At 45.7% G+C, this 26,144-nt stretch overlaps 1 protein-coding gene and 1 long non-coding RNA gene across 10 annotated transcripts in view; both read right to left on the bottom strand.

Annotated features, from left to right (window-relative positions):
* Nucleotides 1–22,142, bottom strand: part of LOC119951896 (muscleblind-like protein 3) — a 160,944-nt gene extending 138,802 nt beyond the window's left edge. For 8 of the 9 annotated variants that reach the window (XR_005457709.1, XM_038775255.1, XM_038775256.1 and 5 more), the window contains exon 1: nt 21,903–22,142. Coding sequence is in view for 7 of the 9 variants with exons in the window: in XM_038775255.1 (XP_038631183.1) it covers nt 21,903–22,076 (174 nt within the window). In the remaining 2 variants the exon portion in view is untranslated. The remainder of the gene's footprint in view (nt 1–21,902) is intronic. The other variant, XM_038775260.1, reaches the window with a different exon arrangement.
* A 126-nt stretch (nt 22,143–22,268) lies between these two features.
* The window catches only part of LOC119951894, a 72,921-nt gene continuing 69,045 nt past the window's right edge, over nt 22,269–26,144 (bottom strand). Inside the window, exon 2 of the long non-coding RNA XR_005457707.1 lies at nt 22,269–22,889. This is a non-coding gene — a long non-coding RNA (uncharacterized LOC119951894). The remainder of the gene's footprint in view (nt 22,890–26,144) is intronic.

Here is a 26,144-nt window from a genome sequence, read left to right as displayed (position 1 = left end):
AAAAACGGAGGAGAGCGGCCTGCTGCTCCTCCGCCCATTTCTTCCACTCCTCCGGTGCACCGCCGGCCGCCATTTTGATTTTCTTCCCCCGCTTTTTTTGGGGAGCTGCTGCCGTTTTTCTTGCCGCTCCACTCCGGGTACCGACCATAAAATCGGTCTAGTTCTCCTCAGGGGACCTTCCCCCACCGGGATTCGTTTTTTCAGCGCCGTTGGGGCCCTCCAATTGGCCCAAAAACACCTTTGTTGCAGGAGCTTCCAAATGTGCGGCTTAGCTAGTCATAGCCGCAACCGGAAGTCCACTCTTCCCTAATCTTAACTATGGTGTTGGTGCCTACATGGACAACAGCCACTGGGTCATCCTGCTCCTACTGCAAGTTCCTCTCCAGCCCAGAGCAAATGTCCCGAAAGTTGGCAACACAACCATCAGTATTCTCACTCTCGGCTACAGAGAACTGTGTCTGTCCCTTGACCATGCTGTCTCAAACTGCTACAATATTTTTATTAACTCTCCCTGTTTGAATGGCTTCCTCTACCATGGTGTCATGGTCAGTTTGCTCATCCATCCTGCAATCCCACTTTCATCCATACGGGTTGCAAGCACTTTCAAACCTGTTAGACGACAAGGCTGATTTTCCTGCACTTCTACGTTCTGGGTGCCCATACCTGCCCGCTCGCACTCATACCCTCTTATCCCTGATCACTGACCAAATCAGAAGATTGCCTCCTGTGACTGCCTCCTAGTAGGAATAGTAGGTGTTTTTCTCCTCCCTGATGTGTGGTAGTGTCTACAGCTCAGCCTCCAGCTCAATAATTGCGAGCCAAAGCTCCTCAAAGCACAAACATTTAATGTTAGCGTGTTTACACTGGATCACACTGGCGGCCAGAAACACCCAATTTTGCGGCTACAGCACATCACCGACCGACTTTAGTGTGGTAATTAATTTATCTTTTATAATTAATAAACACTATACGCCGACCAACCTTTGCTACTACTAGTAAACCTTACCACGATGAATAAAACCTGTCAATTCCTCATAAATTCTGTGATTTTTGAAGCTAAATGTGCCTTTTGCTGAACTCATTTTCAGCCGTGTATATAAAACAGCTCCAGGCTTCCACTCTCAAATACATCAAGGTATACTTTGTAATGGAAGGAAAGAAATGGAAATGATCATATACTATTGGGCTACCTGATTGCGCTGGCACATGGAAGATTCAAAATTAATGATTGAACAAATGAATTGTGGAAGAAAGTTAAAAGTGTGACCCAGCCAGTGGAAATTCAAGAGCATTTTTGGAGCAATTTTCCTATTGCTTTTGCGGAAACTCCTCTTCTGTTGTTCATTCAGAGTCTGTGCTCCATTGTTACCGAGCACTCCCAAGCAAAATTTCGCTAATTAGCCTCTCAAAACATTTCCTAATTTTGAAAACCTCGAGACTATTGGCCTTCTTTGTCCCAGTGTAAACAGTCAAGCTTCTCTTCCTGATTACAGCCTTTAATTCCTGGCCCCAAGTAGTGTCTTGTGAGATGCCACAGGCTTCTTTTACTCATCTAATGAAGTCTAACGATCTCCTGTTACTGTGTTAACATAAACCCAGTGTGACAATTCTGTCTTTCAGACAAGACGATAAACAGAATTTCAGTATGCCCTCTCAATTGGACAGAAAGGATTCCCAAGGCAGGATTTTACACACACACAGTATTCACCCTGATGATGTCTAATACTTTATTCTCAACCAACATCACTAAACCAGATTATCTATCACCTAATCTATTGCTGTATGCAGAGCCTTGCTGTGGAAAAATTGACTGCTGCTAAATTGCTAAGTTACCAGGACTGGTTGGGATGCATCTGAGGAAAAGGGAAACTGCAAACACTTGCCATAATCTGCCAATCCTCCTTAGGTACACGTGTGGTGCCAGAGGACTGGATGATTACAAATGTTACCCTCTTGTTCAAAAAAGGAACTGCAAGCCCTTTAGTGAAGGAAAAACATTAAAAAAGCATAATCAAAGACAAAGTTAAGGATCGTCTGGATAAAATATGGATTAATTAAGGACAGGCAGGGAAAATAGTGTTTAACTAGCTTAATGAGGGAAATAAAATTGTATATGGGCAGCACGGTAGCACAGTGGTTAGCACTGTTGCTTCACAGCTCCAGGGTCCCAGGTTCGATTCCCGGCTTGGGTCACTATCTGTGCGGAGACTGCATGTTCTCCCCGTGTCTGCGTGGGTTTACTCCGGGTGCTCCAGTTTCCTCCCACAGTCCAAAAATGTGCAGGTTAGTGGATTGGTCATGCTAAATTGCCCTTATTGTCCAAATAGGTTGAGTGGGGTTACTGGGTTAAGGAGTTAGGATGGAGATGTGGGCATATGTAGGGTTCTCTTTACAAGGGCTGGTGCAGACTCGATGGGCCGAATAGCCTCCTTCTGCACTGTAAATTCTATGATTCTATGACTTCCAAATGTGCCACATAATAGGTTGCCAGTAATGTTGAAGCCCATGGAATGACGACAAAGTTAGCTGAGTGCCAGGAAACAGAGAGTAGTGGTAAACAGTTGTAATTTGGACTGGAGAACGGTATATGGGATGGTGATAGAGTTGTCCAGAATCATGAGGGATCTGGACAGAGCAGATAGCGAGAAATTGTTCCTATTTATGGAGGGTCGAGAACTAGAGGACATCGATGTAAGAGGTGATTGGCAAAGAACCAAAGGCGACATAAGGAAAATCTATTTTTGCGCAGCAAGCAACAAGGATCTGGAATATACTGCTTGAGAGGGTGGTGGAGGCAGATTCAAATGTGGCTTTCAAAGGGGAATGGATAAGTCCATGGAGAGAAAATATCAGCATGGGTTATGGAGCATGTTGGGGAATGGGGCCACCTAAATTGCTCTCAGAGAACTGGCACAGGCTCAATGGGCCAAATGCCTTCTTCCCTGTTTTAACCATTCCCTAATTCCTACAATACAATAGTGAAGGGGTACTACATTTGGATGTGAACCAATTTGGGATGAGCTGAGAATATGAATGGCACAAGAGAAAATGCAAATATGGTTCATCACTCGCAAATTGCTCTAATCAGTTTTCACCCCATAAATCCTGCAATGTGGGATCTATGGAATAAAAAGTCAGAACATAGAACATAGAACAGTTCAGCACAGAACAGGCCCTTCGGCCCTCGATGTTGTGCCGACCATTATCCAAAACCAAGATCAAGCTGTCCCACTCCCTGTCATTCTGGTGTGCTCCATGTGCCTATCCAATAACCGCTTGAAAGTTCCTAAAGTGTCCGACTCCACTATCACAGCAGGCAGTCCATTCCACACCCTAACCACTCTCTGAGTAAAGAACCTACCTCGGACATCCCTCCTATATCTCCCACCCCGAACATCTACCCAAGGAAATAGTCTCTGAACGTCCACTCTATCTATCCCCCTCATCATCTTATAAATCTCTATTAAGTCGCCTCTCATCCTCCTCCACTCCAAAGAGAAGTGTCCTAGCTCCCTCATCCTTTCCTCATAAGACCTATCCTGCAAACCAGGCAGCATCCTGGTAAATCTCCTTTGCACCCTTTCCAATGCTTCCACATCCTTCCTATAGTGAGGTGACCAGAACTGCACACAAATATAGACTGCAGCAGCCCTTTAGTGAGGTGACCAGAACTGCACACAAATATAGACTGCAGCAGCCCAAGGTAGTGGCTCACTCCCAAGAGAGATGAAGAAGAACAGGTTTGATGTAACTCATGTCCATAGAAGGTGGTAGGTATGGAATGGACAGCCCAGGGAAGCAGGTTCAAGAGCACAAATGGTTAAGTACCTGGAGGAACATTTGATAAGACAGGCTGTGAGAAAGGTATGGAGGTACATGATCACCAGACAATTGCTACAACTTCAGTTAAAGGAAATCCTGATTACACTACTATCCAGGCAGTACCTCTCACTAAAGAACATGGACCGGAAGTGTATGATCACACCATCATCTCCTATGTTCCACTCCAGATAACACACAATCCTGGTCTGGACATAATATCGCTGTTCCCTTGTTGTCACTGGGTCAAATTCCAGACCTGACAGCACTGAGCATATTCACAAGATGAGCTACAACACATCAAGAAAAGCCCTATCTTCTCAAGGGCAACTACAGATGGGCAATAAATAATGGCCTGGCCAGTAATGTGAACATCATTATGATGGGGAGAAAACGGAGCAGCACGTGGCACAGTGGTTAGCACTGCTGCCTACGGCAATGAGGACCCAGGTTCAAATCCTGGCCTTGGGTCACTGTCCGTGTCGAGTTTGCACATTCTCCCAGTGTCTGCGTGGGCTTCACCCCCACAACCCAAAGATGTGCAAGTTAGGCTGATTGGCCACGCTAAATTGCCCCTTAAGTGGAAAAAAATATTTGGGTACTCTTAAACTTTAAAAAATATGATGGGGATAAAACATCAGGGGCTGGATTCTCCACAACTCTAGGCCGAAAATGCGTTTGGCTCAGTAGCAGAGAATCAATTTTTACGACCTGATCGGGTCGGTGCTGCTCCCGCGGTGCAGCTGGGGGGGCCATTGCCAGAGGCCCTCCCAGCGATGCTCCGATCCCGACCGGCCAAATTCCTGACGGTGTGGTTCTAACCACATCTGGCCGGTCGGGACTCAGTCCGCGGCCGCCCTGGTGGGGGACAGTGTGCTCAAGTACTGGGGCGGGCCTTATGAGCGGCTGGGGCGGCGATCGGGTGTGTGAGATGTAGCGGCACGGGGCCGATCGTTGGGACCTTCTTTCTTCGTCCAGGTCCGCCAGCTGTGTCCGTCATCACATTCGACACGGCCGTTGGAGGCCGCCGCCCTGCGCATGCTCGGACTGAGAACCGGTAGTTCAGGGGCCGGTATCCGCAGCTGAAGCTGCTTGAAGCACTCCGGGGCCCTGCCAGCCCTCTGCAGGTAGGTGAATAGCTGTTAATAATTTTAAGGAATCTCCAGTGTAAAGCTCCACCGTTTTTATGCTGGCATGGGGAAATAGCCCCATTTTAGGAGAATGCAGCCCCCGGGTGAGATTCTCGGCACATATATTTTTTACACTGAAACTGACCAGGTGGACTGTCGGATTCTTGCCAATTTTGGACAAGCCAATCTCCCTAAGGAAAATTTTTTGAAGGTTTAATACACATGTAATACATAGAAATGTGTGACATATTATAAATAATGCATAGGTACATTTCGTCCAATATGTAAATCATGCTGTTGTCAGGCTTTTGGACTCCATGCTGGGCACGTGGCCCCATGCTGGGGACGTGGCTCTATGCTGGAATATGGCTGCCCTTTAGCAATTCATGCAATGATAGTTATCGTGTGCAAACCTTGGCAGAGGTTAGGGCTAAAATCACAGGTGGATTTTATCTTATCCTCAGATCTTCCAACAGCAATCACTGGACTGTGAGCAACATCAGAGCCACTTGTTGAGTTCCATTTCACTAGCCAGACCAACCGTCACACCCCACTATCAGCTTGTCTCAAACTAGATAACTGAGGAGAGGCTGGGGGACCTTCCTGTTGTGGTGTCCCGAAAGGGCACGGGCAAAGTGCATCACTTTTCTGAGCTACCACAGTTCTTCAATTTTAATAAAGTTCTGACGCCAAAAAAGAAACTGCAGACTCACAGATACATTTGCACATACACGCACGCAGACACATGCTGATGCACTCAGACACTTGTACATGCATGCTCACATATCCATGTAGTCATTTACACATTCTTGCTCCTTTTTATATATCTTTGACACTTCAAACTGTGACTCCTGAAAATTGGTGCACGCTCTCAAACCGTCAGATGTAAACGCTGAGCAGATTTGCCGCGATGCTGCATCATATGGGCAATGTTCAGTGTCCACAGTGGAGCTATGCTTAATGCCCCTTTCAGAATCACTGCTCCATCATGCGTCGGGAAGCAGTCTCAGTACGCAAGTCCAGATAATTACCTCCCGAGGTTAATTAGAGGCCAGTTTCAGCTGCCTGTAACCCTTAAGCTCAAGGAGGTCAATGTAAAACGGGTGGTTTCCTTTCCCTACTTTGAAATCAATTATGAATGTATTTTATCTACATTTACAAAGTGACACGCCTCGTTAATAACGCCCCGGCTGAGGGCTGGTGCAATTTACTGCAAATACCACATTAACGTTTGATCATTGCCCATAGTGGGCAACCGACAAAGAAAATGGGAAGCAAGTTCCCGCATCCGTTGTCAAAGTCAACTAATTGAGAATAAGAGGTGCAGGTTACACTGCAGTGCATTGCCAGCTGTGGTTCAGTGGGTAGCACTCTCACCTCTCGGTCTCTAGGTTCAAGTCCACTGGCTTGAGCCTGTAACCGTGGTTCACATTCCAGTGCATCACTGAAGGTGTGCGCTGCCAGAGCATTATCACGCAGGTGAGATGCTAAACCGAGACCATACATCTACCTGCCTCTGGTGGATGTAAAAGATCCCATGCCACTATTTTGAAGCAGAAGAGAGTTCTTCATTCTGGTGTCCTGGCCGCCATTAGAACGTAGAACATACAGTGCAGAAGGAGGCCATTTGGCCCATCAAGTCTGCACCGACTCACTTAAGCCCTCACTTCAACCCGATTCCCTTAATCCAATAACCCCTCCTGACCTTTTTGGATACTAAGGGCAATTTCGCATGGCCAATTTAACATGGCGCTGTGAAGCCACAATGCTAACCACTATGCCCGCAAACAATTTTCGCACACCCAACACCATCAAAAACAGATCAACAGGCCATCGCTCTCAATGCTGTTTGTGGGATTTTACTATGTGAAAGGGAACAGTAGTGTCTTGGTTATGTCACTGGAGTAATAGCCGAGCAAATTAGTTAAAAATGTATCCTGGCAGTATTCTGAATTCAGTCACAAATAAATTTGGGAATTTAAAAAAATTGGAATTAATAAATATCCCCTCAAAGCAATTGGGTTGTCATAAAAAAAACAAATGGTTCGTAAATACTCTTTCAGGAAGCAGTCTAATTGTCTGAACAGGACTCTTATGGGTGGTACAGTAGCACAGTGGTTAGCACCGTTGCTTCACTGCACCAGAGACCCAGGTTATATTCCCAGCTTGGTCACCGTCTGTATGGAGTGTGCACGTTCTCCCCGTGTCTGCGTGGGTTTCCTCCGGGAGTTCCGGTTTCCTCCCACAAGTCCCGAAAGACGTGCTGTTAGGTGAATTGGACATTCTGAATTCTCCCTCTGTCTACCCGAACAGGCGTCCGGAGTGTGGCGACTGGGGGGATTTTCACAGTCACTTCATTGCAGTGTTAATATAAGCTGACTTGTGACACTAATAATGATTATTAATAACTGCTCTATGAAGGGGACAAGTAAGCTCATCTGTTATATGAAAACTGTGGATCAGGCAGAAAGTCCGTCCTCCACTTAAGAGCAATTAATGCCCCCATTCAAAGGTCAACAGCTGAAGTAAAAATTGGCTGGCCTGTTGGCACACGTCATAACAGTGACTGGCTGCATTTTGCTTGTACTTTGTGTGGAGTGATTTCAAATAGTTCTCAGAGATACGAAAAGGCGCTATAACACAAGACTTTCTTTTTACATACAGCATACTGAACAAATAAAGAAATAGAACAGTTAGTTCTGATTTAATTACCTGAGCTTCTGCCAATTATTATATACAAGACAGCCAGGCTGGAAGGGAGGGGGGGGGGGGGGGGGGGTACAGTGTGGTTTTGTCCTCATGTCCTTGGGGTGACTAGGAATGGGCAATGCCCTGCCGTTACCACTTACACCCCAAGAATTAATTAAACTGTGAGCCAGCTCTCATACAAGTCAAAAAGGGTCTTGAGGACAGGGTCATTCACATTCTATTGTTCTCATTTCCAGGAATTTCGTAGGTTTCAATTGAGTACTTGGTCATCCCCTCCTGTAATTCTATTTATTTTTATTTTTAGAACCATGGTCACCGTGGACTGATTAAGTTAAATTCCATCTTTACGATTTAAGCACACTGAAATTCTATTCATACTACCTTGAAATCAGCAGATAAATTACTTTAGGATTATCAGAGCCAAAGGAGGCCATTCAGCCCCCAAACCTGTTCCATCATTCCACTCGAGCATGTTGAATGATCCAACACTCTCACCATCCACAAGCACGTTTCAGATCGTTACTACCCCTTTTTGTGAAGAAGTGCTTTCAAATTTGTCGGTTTTCAACTGTGGGTCTTAGATGGGTTGATCATGATGTGGACTTGCATATAATATGGGAGGTAAGAAGGTTGGTAAACTCTACCTTTTATAGAAATTATACTAGCTTTGTACAATACAGATTCAGCTCGAGGCTCTGCATAGAACTATGTCTCCCATGCTCTACCGTCATGTGATCTTACATCACTGATGATGTAGATTATGGCGGGATTCTCCAATAATGGGGCTATGTCCCCACGCCAGCGTAAAACCACTGGCAAATCACTCTGGACGTTCCTAAAGCGATTCTCCTACCTGCAGGGGGGTAGCAGGGCCCTGGAGTGCTCCTCGCAGCTCTGGCTGCGGATACGGGGCCCTGCACTTCCGGTCAGGAGTCGGCACATGCGCATGGTGGCGGCCTGCAGCGGCCACCCCGTGGGACATGGCAGACTCAATCCGCGGAGCGGCACCAGAAATGTAGGCCCCCTTCCATGATCGCACGCGCCCACGGGTCCGTGACGCCCGATTGCTCCCCTGACCGTCCATGAGGGCCCCCCTGGTGATCAATTCCCCCCCGCCACCGGTCGTTCCCAACCGCCGATAGGTGGTTTGAACCACGCCGTCGGGAATTCGGCCAGTTTTCCCTCGGGGAATCATGGGTGGGGGGGGGGGGGGGGCCTCGGACCGGATTTTGGCGTAAACGCCCATTCTCCGCCCCCACCGGTCGCAATTTTGGCGCGGAAGCTCGGAGAATTCAGTCCTATATATTTACATGTTTGACATTAGTCTTTTACACAAGAATTTGTGTCCTGTTGTTTTTTTATTCCTTACTTAAAGGAAAAAGGGAGCAGCAATTTCCAGATTTTAAAGCTTTTCAGCTATCTGGTCCATTTTCGTGTCCCAACCTCTTTTACAGCAGCAGCATGCCTTCAGTTCAATAATCTGGAAGATGAATTAACAACCTGTCTCGGAGATCATTGTCCATTAGGGATGGTGTGGATGGCTTGTAGCCTGAGGAGGAGGGGAGTTCAATTCAGTGGGCTTCAATGCGAAGGCAGCTGGCTGCCCTCACTGTATCTGCAGTGGAGTGCTGTGAAGGGGAATGTAGCAGAAACAGGAGGGATGCAACGGTGGCACCATCAATCTGATGGGAACAGCTGGTACAGCATCACCCCCGTTACTATTGAAGACATTAGATTCCATAAACTCTTTAAATTTAAGATGGTCAGTCAAGCTTACAGTGCAGCACATTGGCATGTACTGGAAGCTACGTATATTAGTACACAAGGCCCTGTTCTTTACAGACAGAAAGAACATGTACACACATTGCGTCTGTTTCAGCTAAACAAAATAAGTCTCAACCATCCACTCATTTATTTCCCAGAGCAATGTCTTGACCAATCAGAGTCAAACTACCTGGTTTAAATTTCAAACAATGCTTGGCAGTTAACAGTCACCATCAACTGGTGCATTCTCCATAACACCTTGACCAGAGTCCACTTGCCAACCAATCAGCATCCTCTTCTCATGTAGTATAAATTGGTGTTTTCCCCTTATGCTGGTATTCTTGCAAAATGTCCTGATGAGTGCCAAACAAAAACCTTCAACATGTCTCTTTTTTCAGTAATACACAAGTTCTGTACTACCAAACAACTACAACATTCTAAATAGGGTCAGGTGGTCTTAAGGTGGGCTGAGGTCCATGTCATCTATAAAAAACACTCGGTGCTGTCTGGCACGTAAGAAAGGCTGGCTAAACAACGTAAACAAAAATGACGTGTGAGCTAGATAATAAAAAAACACTGAACTGTGCCTCAGTGTAGCACAAGGAAAGGGGACTGAAGAAAGATACACCAAATATCGCATGGCAGGTTGGGAGGGGTGGCGATGGGATAGTAAGGACAGCCTGAAACTACACGGAGCCCGGTGTAGCTCACTTGGATGGACAGCTGATTCGTGATGCAGAGCAAGGGGAGCAGCGCTGATTCAATTCCCCTGCCGGCTGAGGTTATTCATGAAGGCCCGCCTTCTCAACCTTGCCCCTTGCTTGAGGTGCGGTGGACCTCAGATTAAATCACCACCAATCAGTTCTCCCCCACAAAAGGGGAAAGCCACCTATGGTTACCTGGGACTATGGTGACTTTATCTAAACTACGCCCAACAAGACCATAATTATAGACAAAGATCTGAAGAAATGTAATGTTGGAAGCTTCCTCCATCACAATAGATTGTCCTCTAATGGGGATTGTTTGGATCGAGATCCAGAAGGTGCCTCCAATGTTATCTACAGGCTGTGGTACATCTACCTGCTGCAACAACACTCTATAAGAAGCTCGACACCCGTGAAAAAAATAAAAAAACAACCATGGAGTGTTACATGGTCCGGATCAATAGTGAGGTGGCTGTAGAGATCTGTGTCATCGGCTGCAAGGACAGATGCAACCGCCCGGAAGCAACAGACTGACATAATCAGTGAGAGAGAGAATCAGCCATGGCCTAAAGCATGGCTTTGTATCTTTGCAAGTGTGCTGCAAACTCGGTAGAATGCCAGGGAGTGGCACGGAAGGTCATCTTCCTCACAGCCATCTCACGTGGCAACACCTTGCATTCAAAAACAAGCAAACAGAGGATTGGAAGGCCATTTCGTAGCTGCACACTCTGTACATTGTTTTTTTTTCCCAAAAATATATTTTGGGATAGAGTTCATGATTAATTTGAGGGAAGACATGTGCGGAATGTTGCTCAGGAGGAGGATGGGATGTTGAACCTATGGTTCCCAAAGCATTCCATTGACCTCGTGTCAGGGTGTGTTGCAGACTAAGTGGGAGTTGATTATTTTTTAATAATCTTTATCGTCACAAGCAGGCTTACATTAACACTGCAATGAAGTTACTGCGAAAAGCCCCTAGTCGCCACACTCTGCGTCTGTTCGGGTACACAGAGGGAGAATTGAGAATGTCCAATTCACCTAACAGCACGTCTTTCAGGACTTGTGGGAGGAAACCGGAGCACCCGGAGGAAACCCATGCAGACACAGGGAGAACGTGCAGACTCTGCACAGACCGTGACCCAAGCCGGGAATCGAACCTGGGACCCTTGCACTGTGAAGCAACAGTGCTAAACACTGTGCTACCATGCCAAGTCCAATATTAGTGTATTATTCAACTACCAGGATAGTTGAAGTCAAACAAGGGCAGCAGGGTAGCATGGTGGTTAGCATAAATGCTTCACAGCTCCAGGGTCCCAGGTTCGATTCCCGGCTGGGTCACTGTCTGTGTGGAGTCTGCACGTCCTCCCCCTGTGTGCGTGGGTTTCCTCCGGGTGCTCCGGTTTCCTCCCACAGTCCAAAGATGTGCGGGTTAGGTGGATTGGCCATGCTAAATTGCCCGTAGTGTCCTAATGAAAGTAAGGTTAAGGGGGGGGTTGTTGGGTTACGGGTATAGGGTGGATACGTGGGTTTGAGTAGGGTGATCATGGCTCGGCACAACATTGAGGGCCGAAGGGCCTGTTCTGTGCTGTACTGTTCTATGTTCTATGTTCTATGTTCTATGTTCTAAGATGAACATTGGTCTTTTTTCACCTAGCAATTGTTACATTCTTTCCAGAACTTTGGGTTTAATTTCTTGTAACTTTTCCCATCATGTCATAATCCCTGCCTCCGCCTTACCGCCTCCACAGCCTGGTTAGTAATCTGTTAGGCAGCCTCCTGAACGTTCCAAAAGCTTTTCGGGTTTCTGCCTCACAACATCGATGTTTCCCTCCCCTCTTAAGCTTCTCCTTCCAACCACCATAAGCTTGCCAGCTCCACCTGGCCAAATCAGTGGCTGAATCCATCCAAATACACTTGCTGAGTATAACCACTGGTGGACCAGGACCCATCCGAGCAACACTCAAATCAGAGACCACATCAACATTAAATTTAAGCAAATTTCTTGTCTGATTTTTCACATCCATCTCCCCCCACCGCAACGAACCATGAAGACAGAAGCTGACAAATAGGTCATTTGTAAAATGTTTAGCAGACTTAGCTGCAATGCAGTGTTCAAGGGCAGCTTCCAGTTCATCCCACACAATAAATAATGTGCAAGCAGCGATTGATTAACAGTTTTCCATACACCATCCCTATTTTAAATGTAGACACAAGAGGACATCAAAGCAATGCAAACAAATTACTGAACTTCAATTTATTTGTAAATTGGTTGAGGATTAAGATTACTATATTATTATTCAACTGTCACACTGCCGAATTTGCGCCTGCAAGTACATTTACCGTGTTTATGGAGATTCTGGGTGCGATCAACCCGAATGGGAACAGAGTCCCATAACGAGTGTTTTTAGCCAGGTGTTTCCCAGCTTACGGAGCGCCGAGAAACCCCACCCGATTGAACGGGACTCGGTTTCCATTCAGGGCCTCAGCGGGGAACTCCCCGGCAAGGCCGCACTTAGTCCCTTTTTCTGCGCTGAGGAACTTCACTTACCGGAACTCCTCGGTGCAGAAGTGATCGGGCCAATCTCTCGACGCCCCCCCCCCTCCTCCTCCTGAGGCGACCCCCGAACGCCCTCCCCCCCACAAAGCGCCAACTCACCTATAAGGGAGTCCTCAGCTGCCCCTCCCCCCGCCCCCCAAACATCCTGCTGCAACTCTGGGCCCAAACCCCGTCACAGGAAAAATACTAGCCTGGCACCCAGGTGGTACTGCCAGTGTGCCAGGTGGCACCAGCAGTGCCTGCCTGTCATGTGACGCCAGCAGTGCCAGGATGCCATCCCACCCAGAGGGCAAGTACCTGGGGTCTTCCAATCACCTGGGAGACTCCCACGAGTGCTGTTCCGTCTGGACCCGTTGGTGGGGACTAGCACTGAACACCGCCGGCATGAGATCACCAAGGATTAGATCCCAATGCCTTGGTTAGATCATGGGAGTGCATATTAGAGTGAGACTAACTATCGTGCTCTAATATGCAGATTTGCAGCAATGTGATCTTCCCACAATTGGCAGGATTCACATCACTACATTCACATTGTGCCCTATATCTTTTGTCTACTTTAAAAATGTTAGTTGGTTGTGAAGGTTAGATATTTAATATATCCGAGGGTTTAATTGTTTGAAATAACTTGCACTATTAATGAGCTGTATAAACACTAGCTCAACACCATTCAGGACATGCACCCAGCTCTTTTTTTAGCATGAGGAAGTGGAGGAAGGATCTCCAAGCTGATTATCAACCCACTGAACTGCATCATGAACGCGCCTTCCGTGGCCAACAAGGCCTGGCGTTGGACCCAGCCCTGGAGCATCTGGTTCAGCTTAGGGGTGCTACCATTGCACCACAAGGCCTGCCTTGCCCCCTGCTTGATCATGACCCTGTCAACAATCTTAATCATTCGTTCCCTCTTTTATCATTGACACGCATTAGGAGCAGTCTGAAGCATCTACAAGATGTCCTGCAGCAATTGTTCAAACCTCCTTCGATAGCAAATCAGTGACCTCTACCATCGAGAAGGACAAGGCCAGCAAGTCCATGGGAACACCACCACCTGCAAGTTCTCCCCCAAAGCAACACAAACTTGGAACGAGATAGTCGTTCCTCCACTATTGCTGGGTGGAAATCCTGGAACTCCCTTCTAACAGCGCTATGGGTACACCTACACCATATGGAACAAGAAGGTGGCTCACCACCACCTTCTCAAGGGCACTTAGGGATGGGCAATAAATGCTGCAATTATGAGTAATGTCCACATATCTAGAACAAATAAAACATTTGTTGTGGTGTCGTATCCTTGACCTTTATACATCTGCCTTAAGTTGGGGCCCACCGAAATACCCATTCCAAGCTACACCACTGGCATCAACCGTCAACATACATGGCACAAACAGACCAATTCCAGTTGTCCAAAGTTAATCTCCAGCTACTCTGCCGTTAGCTCCATCCCTAGTGGAAAAGTTAGGCTTATGTTGTATCACCATCAATAATTGGAAGCCAGTTCCTCCACAATTATAGGCACAAGTCTGAATTGTTAAGAGATGTGATTTTTTAAAAACCCACAATATGCTTCATTTGGAACGATCACCTACTTGTTGACACTTGAGCGCCCTTCAAAACAGGTTATTAGCAACTTCGCAACTATACATCAATGTATAGAATTCAAACTACCATGGGACCCACTATACACGCACTCATGAAAATGAAAATCGCTTTATTGTCACGAGTAGGCTTCAATGAAGTTACTGTGAAAAGCCCCTAGTCGCCACATTCCGGCGCCTGTCCGGGGAGGCTGGTACGGGAATCGAACTGTGCTGCTGGCCTGCTTGGTCTGCTTTAAAAGCCAGCGATTTAGCCCAGTGAGCTACACCAGCCCCTATGTAGCTCATATGAGCTAGGTCCTTCAAAAGCACTTTCTCATTCATAAAGCAGGCTCATTCAAGTTAGCAACAACAATAACTTGCAAATTTAAAGCAACTTTAACATTGGAAAACATCCCAAATGCTTTGCAGGAATGTAGTCAATTAAAAAAATCTAGTACTGAGCCAAAGTAGGGTACGCAAGGCTAGATAGCCAAGAAAGTCAGTGGGCACGGGGGCAATGAATGAAGAGGATTTGGTAGGAGCTAGGTTCAAGTATGAGTTAGCAGAGTTTTGGATTACGTCAAATTAATGGAGGAAAGATGACGAGAGGCTGGCCAAGAGAGCACTGGAATAGTTTAATCTAGCGATAATTGGAAGCACGGGTGAGAGCATCACCTTAAAGTGGGCTCAGGAGGGGCAAATGTATATGATGTTTATGGGGATGGAAGGAGTAGGTAGTCTGATTGAGGGAGAGCTATATGGTCAGAAGCTCAGCTCGAGGGCAAATGAGACAGTAAGATTACGAACAGTCTGTTTCAGCCTGCTATAGCAGCTAGGAGAGAGCGATGGAGTTGATGGCTAGGGAATTGAATATGTGATGGATGGCTTTGGACCTCTCAATGTATAACTGCACAAGGTTTCTCCTGGATGTCAGAGAAGTAATGTGACAACGCAAGAACAATAGAGGGACTGAGAGAGGTGGTGGTAAGGTAGAGTTGGGCGCTGTCAGTGTGTGGAATTTGACATGTTTCAGATAATGTTACCAAGGGACAGCCTGTAGATGAGAACATAAGAACATAAGAACTAGGAGCAGGAGTAGGCCATCTGGCCCCTCGAGCCTGCTCCGCCATTCAATGAGATCATGGCTGATCTTTTGTGGACTCAGCTCCACTTTCCGGCCCGAACACCATAACCCTTAATCCCTTTATTCTTCAAAAAACTATCTATCTTTACCTTAGAAACATGTAATGAAGGAGCCTCAACTGCTTCACTGGGCAAGGAATTCCATAGATTCACAACCCTTTGGGTGAAGAAGTTCCTCCTAAACTCAGTCCTAAATCTACTTCCCCTTATTTTGAGGCTATGTCCCCTAGTTCTGCTTTCACCCGCCAGTGGAAACAACCCGCCCGCATCTATCCTATCTATTCCCTTCATAATTTTAAATGTTTCTATAAGATCCCCCCTCATCCTTCTAAATTCCAATGAGTACAGTCCCAGTCTACTCAACCTCTCCTCATAATCCAACCCCTTCAGCTCTGGGATTAACCTAGTGAATCTCCTCTGCACACCCTCCAGTACCAGTATGTCCTTTCTCAAGTAAGGAGACCGAAACTGAACACAATACTCCAGGTGTGGCCTCACTAACACTTTATACAATTGCAACATAACCTCCCTAGTCTTAAACTCCATCCCTCTAGCAATGAAGGACAAAATTCCATTTGCCTTCTTAATCACCTGTTGCACCTGTAAACCAACTTTCTGTGACTCATGCACTAGCACACCCAGGTCTCTCTGCACAGCGGCATGCTTTAATATTTTATTGTTTAAATAATAATCCCGTTTGCTGTTATTCCTACCAAAATGGATAACCTCACATTTGTCAACATTGTATTCCATCTGCCAGACCCTAGCCCATTCACTGTCCCATAACCTATCCAAATCCCTCTGCAGACTTCCAGTATCCTCTGCACTTTTCGCTTTACCACTCATCTTAGTGTCATCTGCAAACTTGGACACATTGCCCTTGGTCCCCAACTCCAAATCATCTATGTAAATTGTGAACAATTGTGGGCCCAACACGGATCCCTGAGGGACACCACTAGCTACTGATTGCCAACCAGAGAAACACCCATTAATCCCCACTCTTTGCTTTCTATTAATTAACCAACCCTCTATCCATGCTACTACTTTACCCTTAATGCCATGCATCTTTATCTTATGCAGCAACCTTTTGTGTGGCACCTTGTCAAAGGCTTGCTGGAAATCCAGATATACCACATCCATTGGCGTCCCGTTATCTACTGCACTGGTAATGTCCTCAAAAACTTCCACTAAATTAGTTAGGCATGACCTGCCCTTTATGAACCCATGCTGCGTCTGCCCAATGGGACAATTTCTATCCAGATGCCTCGCTATTTCTTCCTTGATGATAGATTCCAGCATCTTCCCTACTACCGAAGTTAAGCTCACTGGCCTATAATTTCCTGCTCTCTGCCTACCTCCTTTTTTAAACAGTGGTGTCACGTTTGCTAATTTCCAATCCACCGGGACCACCCCAGAGTCTAGTGAATTTTGGTAAATCATCACTAGTGCATCTGCAATTTCCCTAGCCATTTCTTTTAGCACTCTGGGATGCATTCCATCAGGGCCAGGAGACTTGTCTATCTTTAGCCCCATTAGTTTGCCCATCACTACCTCCTTAGTTATAACAATCCTCACAAGGTCCTCACCTGCCATAGCCTCATTTCTATCAGTCGCTGGCATTTTATTTGTGTCTTCCACTATGAAGACCGACCCAAAAACCTGTTCAGTTCCTCAGCCATTTCCTCATCTCCCATTATTAAAACTCCCTTCTCATCCTCTAAAGGACCAATATTTACCTTAGCCACTCTTTTTTGTTTTATATATTTGTAAAAACTTTTACTGTCTGTTTTTATATTCTGAGCAAGTTTACTCTCATACTCTATCTTACTCTTCTTTATAGCTTTTTTAGTAGCTTTCTGTTGCCCCCTAAAGATTTCTAGGTCCTCTAGTCTCCCATCAATCTTTGCCATTTTATATGCTTTTTCCTTCAATTTGATACTCTCCCTTATTTCCTTAGATATCCACGGTCGATTTTCCCTCTTTCTACCGTCCTTCCTTTTTGTTGGTATAAACCTTTGCTGAGCACTGTGAAAAATCGCTTGGAAGGTTCTCCACTGTTCCACCATAAAGTCTTTGCTCCCAGTCTACCTTAGCTAGTTCTTCTCTCATCCCATTGTAATCTCCTTTGTTTAAACACAAAACACTAGTATTTGATTTTACTTTCTCACCCTCCATCTGTATTTTAAATTCCACCATATTGTGATCGCTCCTTCCGAGAGGATCCCTAACTATGAGAGCATGAATCAATCCTGTCTCATTACACAGGACAAGATCTAGGACCGCTTGTTCCCTCATAGGTTCCATTACATACTGTTCTAGGAAACTATCGCGCATACATTCTATAAACTCCTCCTCAAGGTTGCCTTGACCGACCTGGTTAAACCAATCGACATGTAGATTAAAATCCCCCATGATAACTGCTGTACTATTTCTACATGCATCAGTTATTTCTTTGTTTATTGCCTGCCCCACCATAACGTTACTATTTGGTGACCGATAGACTACTCCTATCAGTGACTTTTTCGCCTTACTATTCCTGATTTCCACCCAAATGGATTCAACCTTATCCTGCATAGCACCGATGTCATCCCTTACTATGCCCGGATGTCATCCTTAAATAATAGAGCAACACCACCTCCCTTACCATCCACTCTGTCCTTCCGAATAGTTTGATACCCTCGGATATTTAACTCCCAGTCGTGACCATCCTTTAACCATGTTTCAGTAATGGCCACTAAATCATAGTCATTTACGATGATTTGTGCCATCAACTCATTTACTTTATTCCGAATACTACGAGCATTCAGGTAAAGTACACTTATGTTGGTTTTTTTCCCTCAGTTTTGAATCTTAACATCTTAACATCAGGGGCCTCACGGTAGCATGGTGGTTAGCATCAATGCTTCACAGCTCCAGGGTCCCAGGTTCGATTCCCGGCTGGGTCACTGTCTGTGTGGAGTCTGCACGTCCTCCCCGTGTGTGCGTGGGTTTCCTCCGGGTGCTCCGGTTTCCTCCCACAGTCCAAAGATGTGCGGGTTAGGTGGATTGGCCATGCTAAATTGCCCGTAGTGTAAGGTTAATGGGGGGATTGTTGGGTTACGGGTATACGGGTTACGTGGGTTTAAGTAGGGTGATCATGGCTCGGCACAACATCGAGGGCCGAAGGGCCTGTTCTGTGCTGTACTGTTCTATGTTCTATGTTCTATCTCCAGTTTTATTCCTTTTAGTATTACTGGGCCTATTCACTGAGCTCCCCTCAGTCACTGTACCTTGTAGTGCCTTTTTGATTTTTGACTATGTCTTCTCTGCCTTGCACTTTTCCCCTTACTTCCTTTTGCTTCTGTCCCTGTTTTACTACCTTCAAACAAGAAACAAGAAGGGGTTAAGGATAGATCCTTGGGAACTACAACAGGAATCAGGTGAGAGTGGAAAGAGAGCCCATTCCAGCTAATTCTCTAGCTATGACTCGATAGGTAAAAATAGGACTAGACATAGGAAACTAAGGAGGGCCTTTGGATAAGTATGGTGCGATGAACCATATAAAAGGCTGAAGATAGGTCACAAGTATGATTTTCCATAATTACAGTCACAAAGAGCATGGTTTGTGATTAATATGAAGGCCATTTCATTTCAATGATTGAGTTGGAAATGCAACTTGGAGAGATTCAAACATGGGAAGATATGGGAAAGGTGGGCACACTCAACAAAGCACACTGGGCTAAATCGCTGGCTTTTAAAGCAGACCAAGCAGGCCAGCAGCACGGTTCAATTCCCGTACCAGCCTCCCCGAACAGGCGCCGGAATGTGGCGACTAGGGGCTTTTCACAGTAACTTCATTGAAGCCTACTCGTGACAATAAACGATTTTCATTCATTTCATTTCAAAAGGTAAAACAGGAAGCAGTAATCTTAAAACAAAAAGACGAAAAGAACAGAAAAACCGAAATAAACGATCAATGAAAAAAAAGGAAATCAAATAAGATTTTAGCTTTCAAAAAGTGAAGACAATTGACTGTCATGCTTCCACTTCATTACAAGCAGCATTCTGTTCAGTGGAAGACTACCGATCAAGAAGCGTGATCTACCTGAATGGGGTTAGAGTCCCATAGTGCGAGATTAGACGGGTCTTTCCCGGCAATGGGAGAGCTGGGAAACACCCCACTATCTAATGCCTATCCGGGTAAATTGGGGGCCTCAGCGGTGAAATCCCCGACAAGGCCGCACTTAGCCCCATGTTCTGAGCTGAATAGCTCCGCTCACCAGAACTGAGAGATCAGCCATTTGAAAATGGATTTCTCAAGCCCAAGACGCGACCGCCGAAGTCCCCTCAAGCCCTAACTCACAAGAAAGGAGGTCCCCAGGCACCCCACCTCCTCGCACCTCCCTACATCCAGCATGATAACCACTGCACAAAGAAATGCCAGCTTGGCAGTGCCAGGGTGGTGCCCAGGTGGCACTGCCAGTACCAGGATGCCAGGTTGGCAACAGAAGTTTCGGGAACGCATATTAGAGTGAGACAGCCTCCCTCTTATTTGCAGATTTGCCAGAGAGTGATCCTGCCCACAATGGGTGGGATTCACATTACGGCGCCTTGCAGGATCACATTAGATTTCGCAAGGGGCGGTGAGTTGGGTAGATCCCAGAAGTGGGATCTCATGGCATCTACCGGTTCAATTGCGCCGCACTGTTTTACAGGCGCAACACAACCGGTAGATCCTGCCCAAGAGCAGGGCAAAGGGAGCACTTCCAAGACACCCTGAAGGCTTACCTCCAGAAATGCAACATAGATGCCAACTCCTGGGAGCCATGATGTGGAGATGCCGGCTTTGGGCTGGGGTGAGCACAGTAGGAAGTCTTACAACACCAGGTTAAAACCCAACAGGTTTGTTTCGAATCATGGCTCCTTCCTCAGTTGAAGGAGGAAGGAGCTGTGCTCCAAAAGCTAGTGATTCGAAACAAACCTGTTGGACTTTAACATGGTGTTGTAAGACTTCTCACTGAACTCCTGGGAGACCCTTGCTCAGAAGAGATCTACTTAGAACCTCCTGACTGAAGAGACACAATTCATTGAGAACACCCGACGGCAAGAGCAGACCCGGAAAAGGAGCCTGAAAAAGGAATACCAGTCCAGGGAGCAATCCCACCTCCCGGAACACCTGCCAAGTAAGCATCGAAGGTGCAGCTCCGGGATCGGGCCATTCAGAAATGCAAGGACCCACAGAAACCATGACCAGTGACACGGAGTTTCTTAGGTGGACAATCATACTCATTAGCGAGTGATCACATAATAGAGAACATTTCTCAAACTGAACACATTTTTTGTCCATGACGTTTTTTTTCTTAAATCCACATTAAGCATATGGCTTTCAGGAAATTCTGTGCTAAATCCTTTCTCTCTGAGCCTAAATATCAATCATCTTAGTTTGAGGCCTTTACATAGAAAGAGACATACATTAAAAATAGAAGCAGGAGGAGGCCATTCGGCCCTTCGAGCCTGCTCTGCAATTCATTATGATTATGGCTGATCATCAAGTTCAATACCCTGATTCTGCCTTCCCCCCCCCCCCCCCCCCCCCCCCGCCTCCCATATCCCTTTAGCCCCAAGAGCTACATCTAATTCTTTACCTCTAATTGTTCCCGATACTTGCCCGGGCCACAATCCTCACCCGGGCCACAGTCGGGGAGCCCAGGGCCGGGTTAGACTTTGGCGGGACCAAAAGATCCAGCAGATTGACAAAAATACTCCATTGGTTGTAAAGCGTTTTGGGACATCAGGGATCATGAAACACACACTGCCAAAATGTAAGTTTTTTGCTTTATCTTCCTTATTTAACAAAAATCAATCAGTGCAATCTAAATCAAAGTTCTGACCGCCTCAGCATGGGGAAGAATGTTCCAGATTTACACTCCTTCCCCAAGTGCATCCCCCATCAGAGAAAATAGTTTCTCTCCATCTACCCGATTGAAGCCTATTGTCATTTCAAGTAAGAGAATTAGATCCTCCCCTCAACATCTAAACTCAAGGGAATGCAAACCAAGCATAGTTCATGGGCTCTCGGGATCCAACCCTTTTATTCCCAGCTTGATTCTGCTGGTGCACGCTGACTAAGGTTAATCTAGCCTTCCTGAACTGCAGTACTTCAAATTGGGTCAGACCAATGCTCCAGACAAATGATGCATCACTTTCTCGCTTTGGAATTCCAGTCCCCTAGAGGTCAAGGCCAATCTTCCAAAGCAAATCTAACACACCAAAACAGCAATATAATGGAGAGCACTGGTTCAGAGTTGTTAAGGGAAAACTAGACCCTGCCCCGCCCCCGTAATGTTATATTTGGCCAACATTGAGGCAGGAGAAAGCAGCACACTGCAACTCAAAAATCAGCTTTAGGAACATTCTATCTTATTGAAAACAAGTAAAACAAATATCCAAGGAAGCATCAGGACGTGCAATAAAATTGAAATGGTCGAGTTAATAAAAATATATTTAAGTAAGTTCTTACCTTCAATGAATCAAAGCAGGCAATGACGCGACCATTTTCAACATGGCAACTTCGTGAAGGATGGGCAAACTTGCATTCCGCATCGGACCGGGAACAAGTCCCTCTCTGGAATTCTCGACACACTTCCAACGTCAGCCATTTTGTGTCACGGATCATTGAAACATTCACAGCCATATTAGGAAACTGAAAGGGTATGTGGGTAACCAAGCACCCTCACGTTATTATTTTTCTGCCCCACCCCCACCCCCCCCCAACCCCACCCCCCCCCCAAGAACAGTACAGTTTTAGAAAAAAAGTGTATAAAAGTAAGTTAAAATTATAACTTAACAAATAAAGTCGTTCCTTTGGTTAAAAAATATATTTCTCTTTTTTTTCTTCTCAGCACTTAGGTTTTCAGTTAGTCAGATCGCTGTGCAGAAACATGACATCGGTCAAAGAGCCAATCTTAAATTAAAAAGAATTCATCACACAAACGGGTGGGCATCTGTTAACGGGTTAGCCCCTTTAGATGTGCGTTGGCAGAAAAATATATCGCCTTTTGTGCCAAGTAAAGAAGTTGTCCAAAGGTAGCAGCAGCCTGTCAATGGAATTCCGTGCTCTCCAGTAACTGGTTTTGATTAATTCTCTTGTAGCATATGTTGCTGTCGGTGCTTCCTTTTACAGTTAAGCTTCACTTCTCTTGGGGAGAAGGAGGTGAAGATCTCTCTCTCTATCTCATTCCCCAGATCACGCATTAACTGATCATGAGACAGTGGAAGATGAAGATGGAATGAAGAGAGAAAAATAAAAAAAAAGAGAGAGGGAATACTTGCTGTTGATTGTGAAAAAGGCCGGGAGAAAAAAAAAAATGGGACGTTCAGCAAAACGAAAAGGATGGGTGATTTGTCGTCTCCAAGAGCCTCTTTAAGCAAAGCCAAAAGGGAAAACAAAAAGCCGGAGATAGAAATCCAAGCAGCAGAATCTTCAGAAAAGGCACTTTTCAGCAACCTGCGAGGAAAGAAATAAAATGTCAGGGAAATCAGGCTGAAAATATACAAGCTCCCCTTTATAACACTGATTTCCATACGACAGTCCTACCGACATGCCATAAAACGTTCAGACACTAACAGTGCAGCATTTTGCAGTCAGCCATTGGAGATTTAAAAAAAAGGGCCATTTCCCTTCATAAAGCTGCACATGGTAAGGCGGAGAGCCAATTGGGACCGGCGTTGCAGTTAAAGCTTGGGCGACTGACCAATGAGAAGGGCCGTCTCATATTGATCCATTCTGGCAGACGTTCATTGCTATGCCCACTGCACAGAAAAATCCCTCAGTCCTGATGTGCTTGCCTCTGCTGCACTAACGATACGTACAGTAGGACGTTTTAAAAAGGAACCCTCCCTGGCTACATGCTCTGTGTATATATTCAGCTGGGTGGCACCAGTCACTTTGAGCCTCCTGTTACGTGGCTTATACGCTTATGAAAATGTCAGGTCACAACAAAATAAAACGCCATACCAGCTGCAGCAGTAAGAGAGTGAGCTCGGCGTAGCTCAGTGAAATGCCTGTAATGGTTTATGGCTGTGTGCCACATCCGGTTGCAGCCAGACATAGTCTTGAGATGCAAGGGAGAGAAAAAAAATCTAGCAGGGTGTGGTGAGCAAACAATGCAGTCCTTACTGCAAGGAGAGAGAGATCAAAAAAAGCATTGATTAATTGTCACCCTTGGTCGACTCGTAATTAAAGAAATAAAGCTGTATCAAATTCACAAGGTTTGATGTTGATTTCTGTGTTACGATGCACCCCGTGCAGGCAAATACACAATCAGCCAGCAATAGGCTAGGCCAGTGAGATAGAAGAGCACATATCACAGCAACTCAGCTTGATCAGAGAAATCCTGCGATACAAGAAACATTTATTTCGGGTGAAGGGGGGGCAATACACAAGAACAAACATGAGGAAAATTTGATACACAGCCATTAGAGGCTGACTAAGGGAAAGAACAGACCTCGGAGGGTTAAATGCTACGTCTGGAATGATTCTGTCCTCTGTGTAAGGGAAGCAAATGAGCAAAAATGGAGCTAGATACAGAGAAAAGATAATGAATAATGGACGAGGTCCATGATATTCTACAAGTGAGCTCACTGAGTTATGAAGATCAACTCTCCAGTGAGATTGCTCAATTGCTCACTTCGTGTTCATTGGTAAAACTCAGGAAAAATGAAGAATTTCAGACCCACATTTGATTACTGACTTGTGTTAAGTTCGCTACGTCACTGCAGCAGAATTGGGGAACTGAATATCTCCTGGGTTAGGGATATGGCACAGAATAAATAAATTCTAGAAGCCCTCCTCCAGAGAGGTAAAGTGAGGGTGCGGCAAAAACGTGGTGGTTGCCGGGAGAGGATGGGCCTGTGCTGGCCGGTGGCCACACCACAGTCGAAAGGTCAGTGTCATTGAATGCTCAAACTCAGATCATAAGAGGCGCTGCTTCTGGGAGATAATACATGACACAAGTCTGTGGACAGGCCACACTAATAACACACATATTGTGATTGTGATAGCGCACAATATAAGCTAACGTGCAAGACGTCCGTGTGACAGTCAGCAATATATACTCATTGGGGAGAGCATTGCCCAGTATAAAACTAATGTATAGGACGCAGCCTGTGAGACAGGCCACAACATAAACTAACATATTGTGCAAAAGGCCCTGGATTAACAGGACAGAGCCTGTGGGACAGGCCCCATAAACTAATGCTCAGGACATAGCCAGAGAAACTGTCTCCATATAAACTAATGTACAGGACGCAGCCTATGAAACAGGGCCCAATATAAACTAACGTACAGGACACAGCCTGTGGAACAGGCCGAATGTTAACTAACGTACAGGATATATCGTACTATGTATTATCCGCTTTGTGGGCTGTTTACTGTTGACATTGTGTTTGTTATAAATGAAACATTTGCCTGTGGGACAGGGCCCAGTTAAACTAACGTACAGGACACACCATGTAGAAAAGGCCCAATATAAACTAACTTACAGGATACAGCCAATGGGACAAACGGAATATAAATTGATGTGCAGGACAAGCCCATGGGACAGGCCCAGCATAAACTATAGTACAGGACACAGACTATCGGTGAGGCCCTAGCACAAACGAATGTACAGGACACAGCCTATGGGACAGGCCCCAGCATAAACCAATGTACACAACACAGCCTACAGGACAGGCTCCAGCATAAACTAATGTACACATCACAGCCTATGGGACAGGCCCCAGCATAAACTAATGTACAGGACAAAGCCTATGGAACTGACCCTAATATAAATTAATGTACAGGACACAGCCTGTGGGACAGGCCCTAGCTTAATCTAACAGATAGGTCACAGCCTATGGGTCAAATCCTAGCTTAAACTAATGTACAGGATACTGTGGGTTGTATTTTGTCTTCTAATGGAGGTATGAATCGGGTCACGAGGTGATGAACTGGAAACACAATTTTCCTGCACCTTCCCTACATAATTTTTGTTCAACCTTTTACCAGGTCAAGGCGGCCTTCAGTGAAAAATGTACACCTTCCGTGGTCAGAGAAAACATACATCTCATTGGAAAGTTAGTGACAACTGGAGGAGCCTACTGTGGAATCCAGAACCTTCCGAAAGGTAAAATTAAAATATTTGACACTGAATGAAGCCATGCTTTATATTGAAAGTTTTTGGGGCTGAAACCATTGGTTGAGTTTTAAAAGATTTTAAAAGCATTTCAGTGACTTCAAACAGCAACTTCTAAGATGGCTGAATTTCTGAAGCCATTGTAAAGGAGTGAGATTGTCTAGAAACTATCAGAAGCAATCACCTTTGAGGAATGTAAACGGCCCATCGCCTGACTAATTCACAAAACATCCTGACAACCTGTGCATTCAACTGGATTAGACGCAATAACTTTGGACAATTATCTCTGGCTGAGAAAATAACTCTTCCGATCCATAATCTAATCATGTTTCAACCACAAATCTTGAATCAACTTACAATTACTATGTTTGGCTAACTAGTCAGGTGGGGAGCCTAGATCATGTGATGAGCCAACTTATCCTCTTTTGGGTTTAAGAAACTGCTTTCCTCCAGGCCAGACATCAGAAGGAGGAGAGAAACAGGCGAGGAAGGAGGAGAGAAACAGGCGAAGAAGGAGAGAAACAGGCGAGGAAGGATCCCTGAGTGGGTGCACACTGGCATGATCCACCGGTCACGTTGCGCTCTCA

Source organism: Scyliorhinus canicula, chromosome 17, assembly GCF_902713615.1.
Source record: "Scyliorhinus canicula chromosome 17, sScyCan1.1, whole genome shotgun sequence".
In the NCBI taxonomy this organism is placed as follows: Eukaryota; Metazoa; Chordata; class Chondrichthyes; order Carcharhiniformes; family Scyliorhinidae; genus Scyliorhinus; species Scyliorhinus canicula.
The sequence above is the reverse complement of the archived record's forward strand: the minus strand, read 5'-3'. Positions and strand labels throughout refer to the sequence as shown.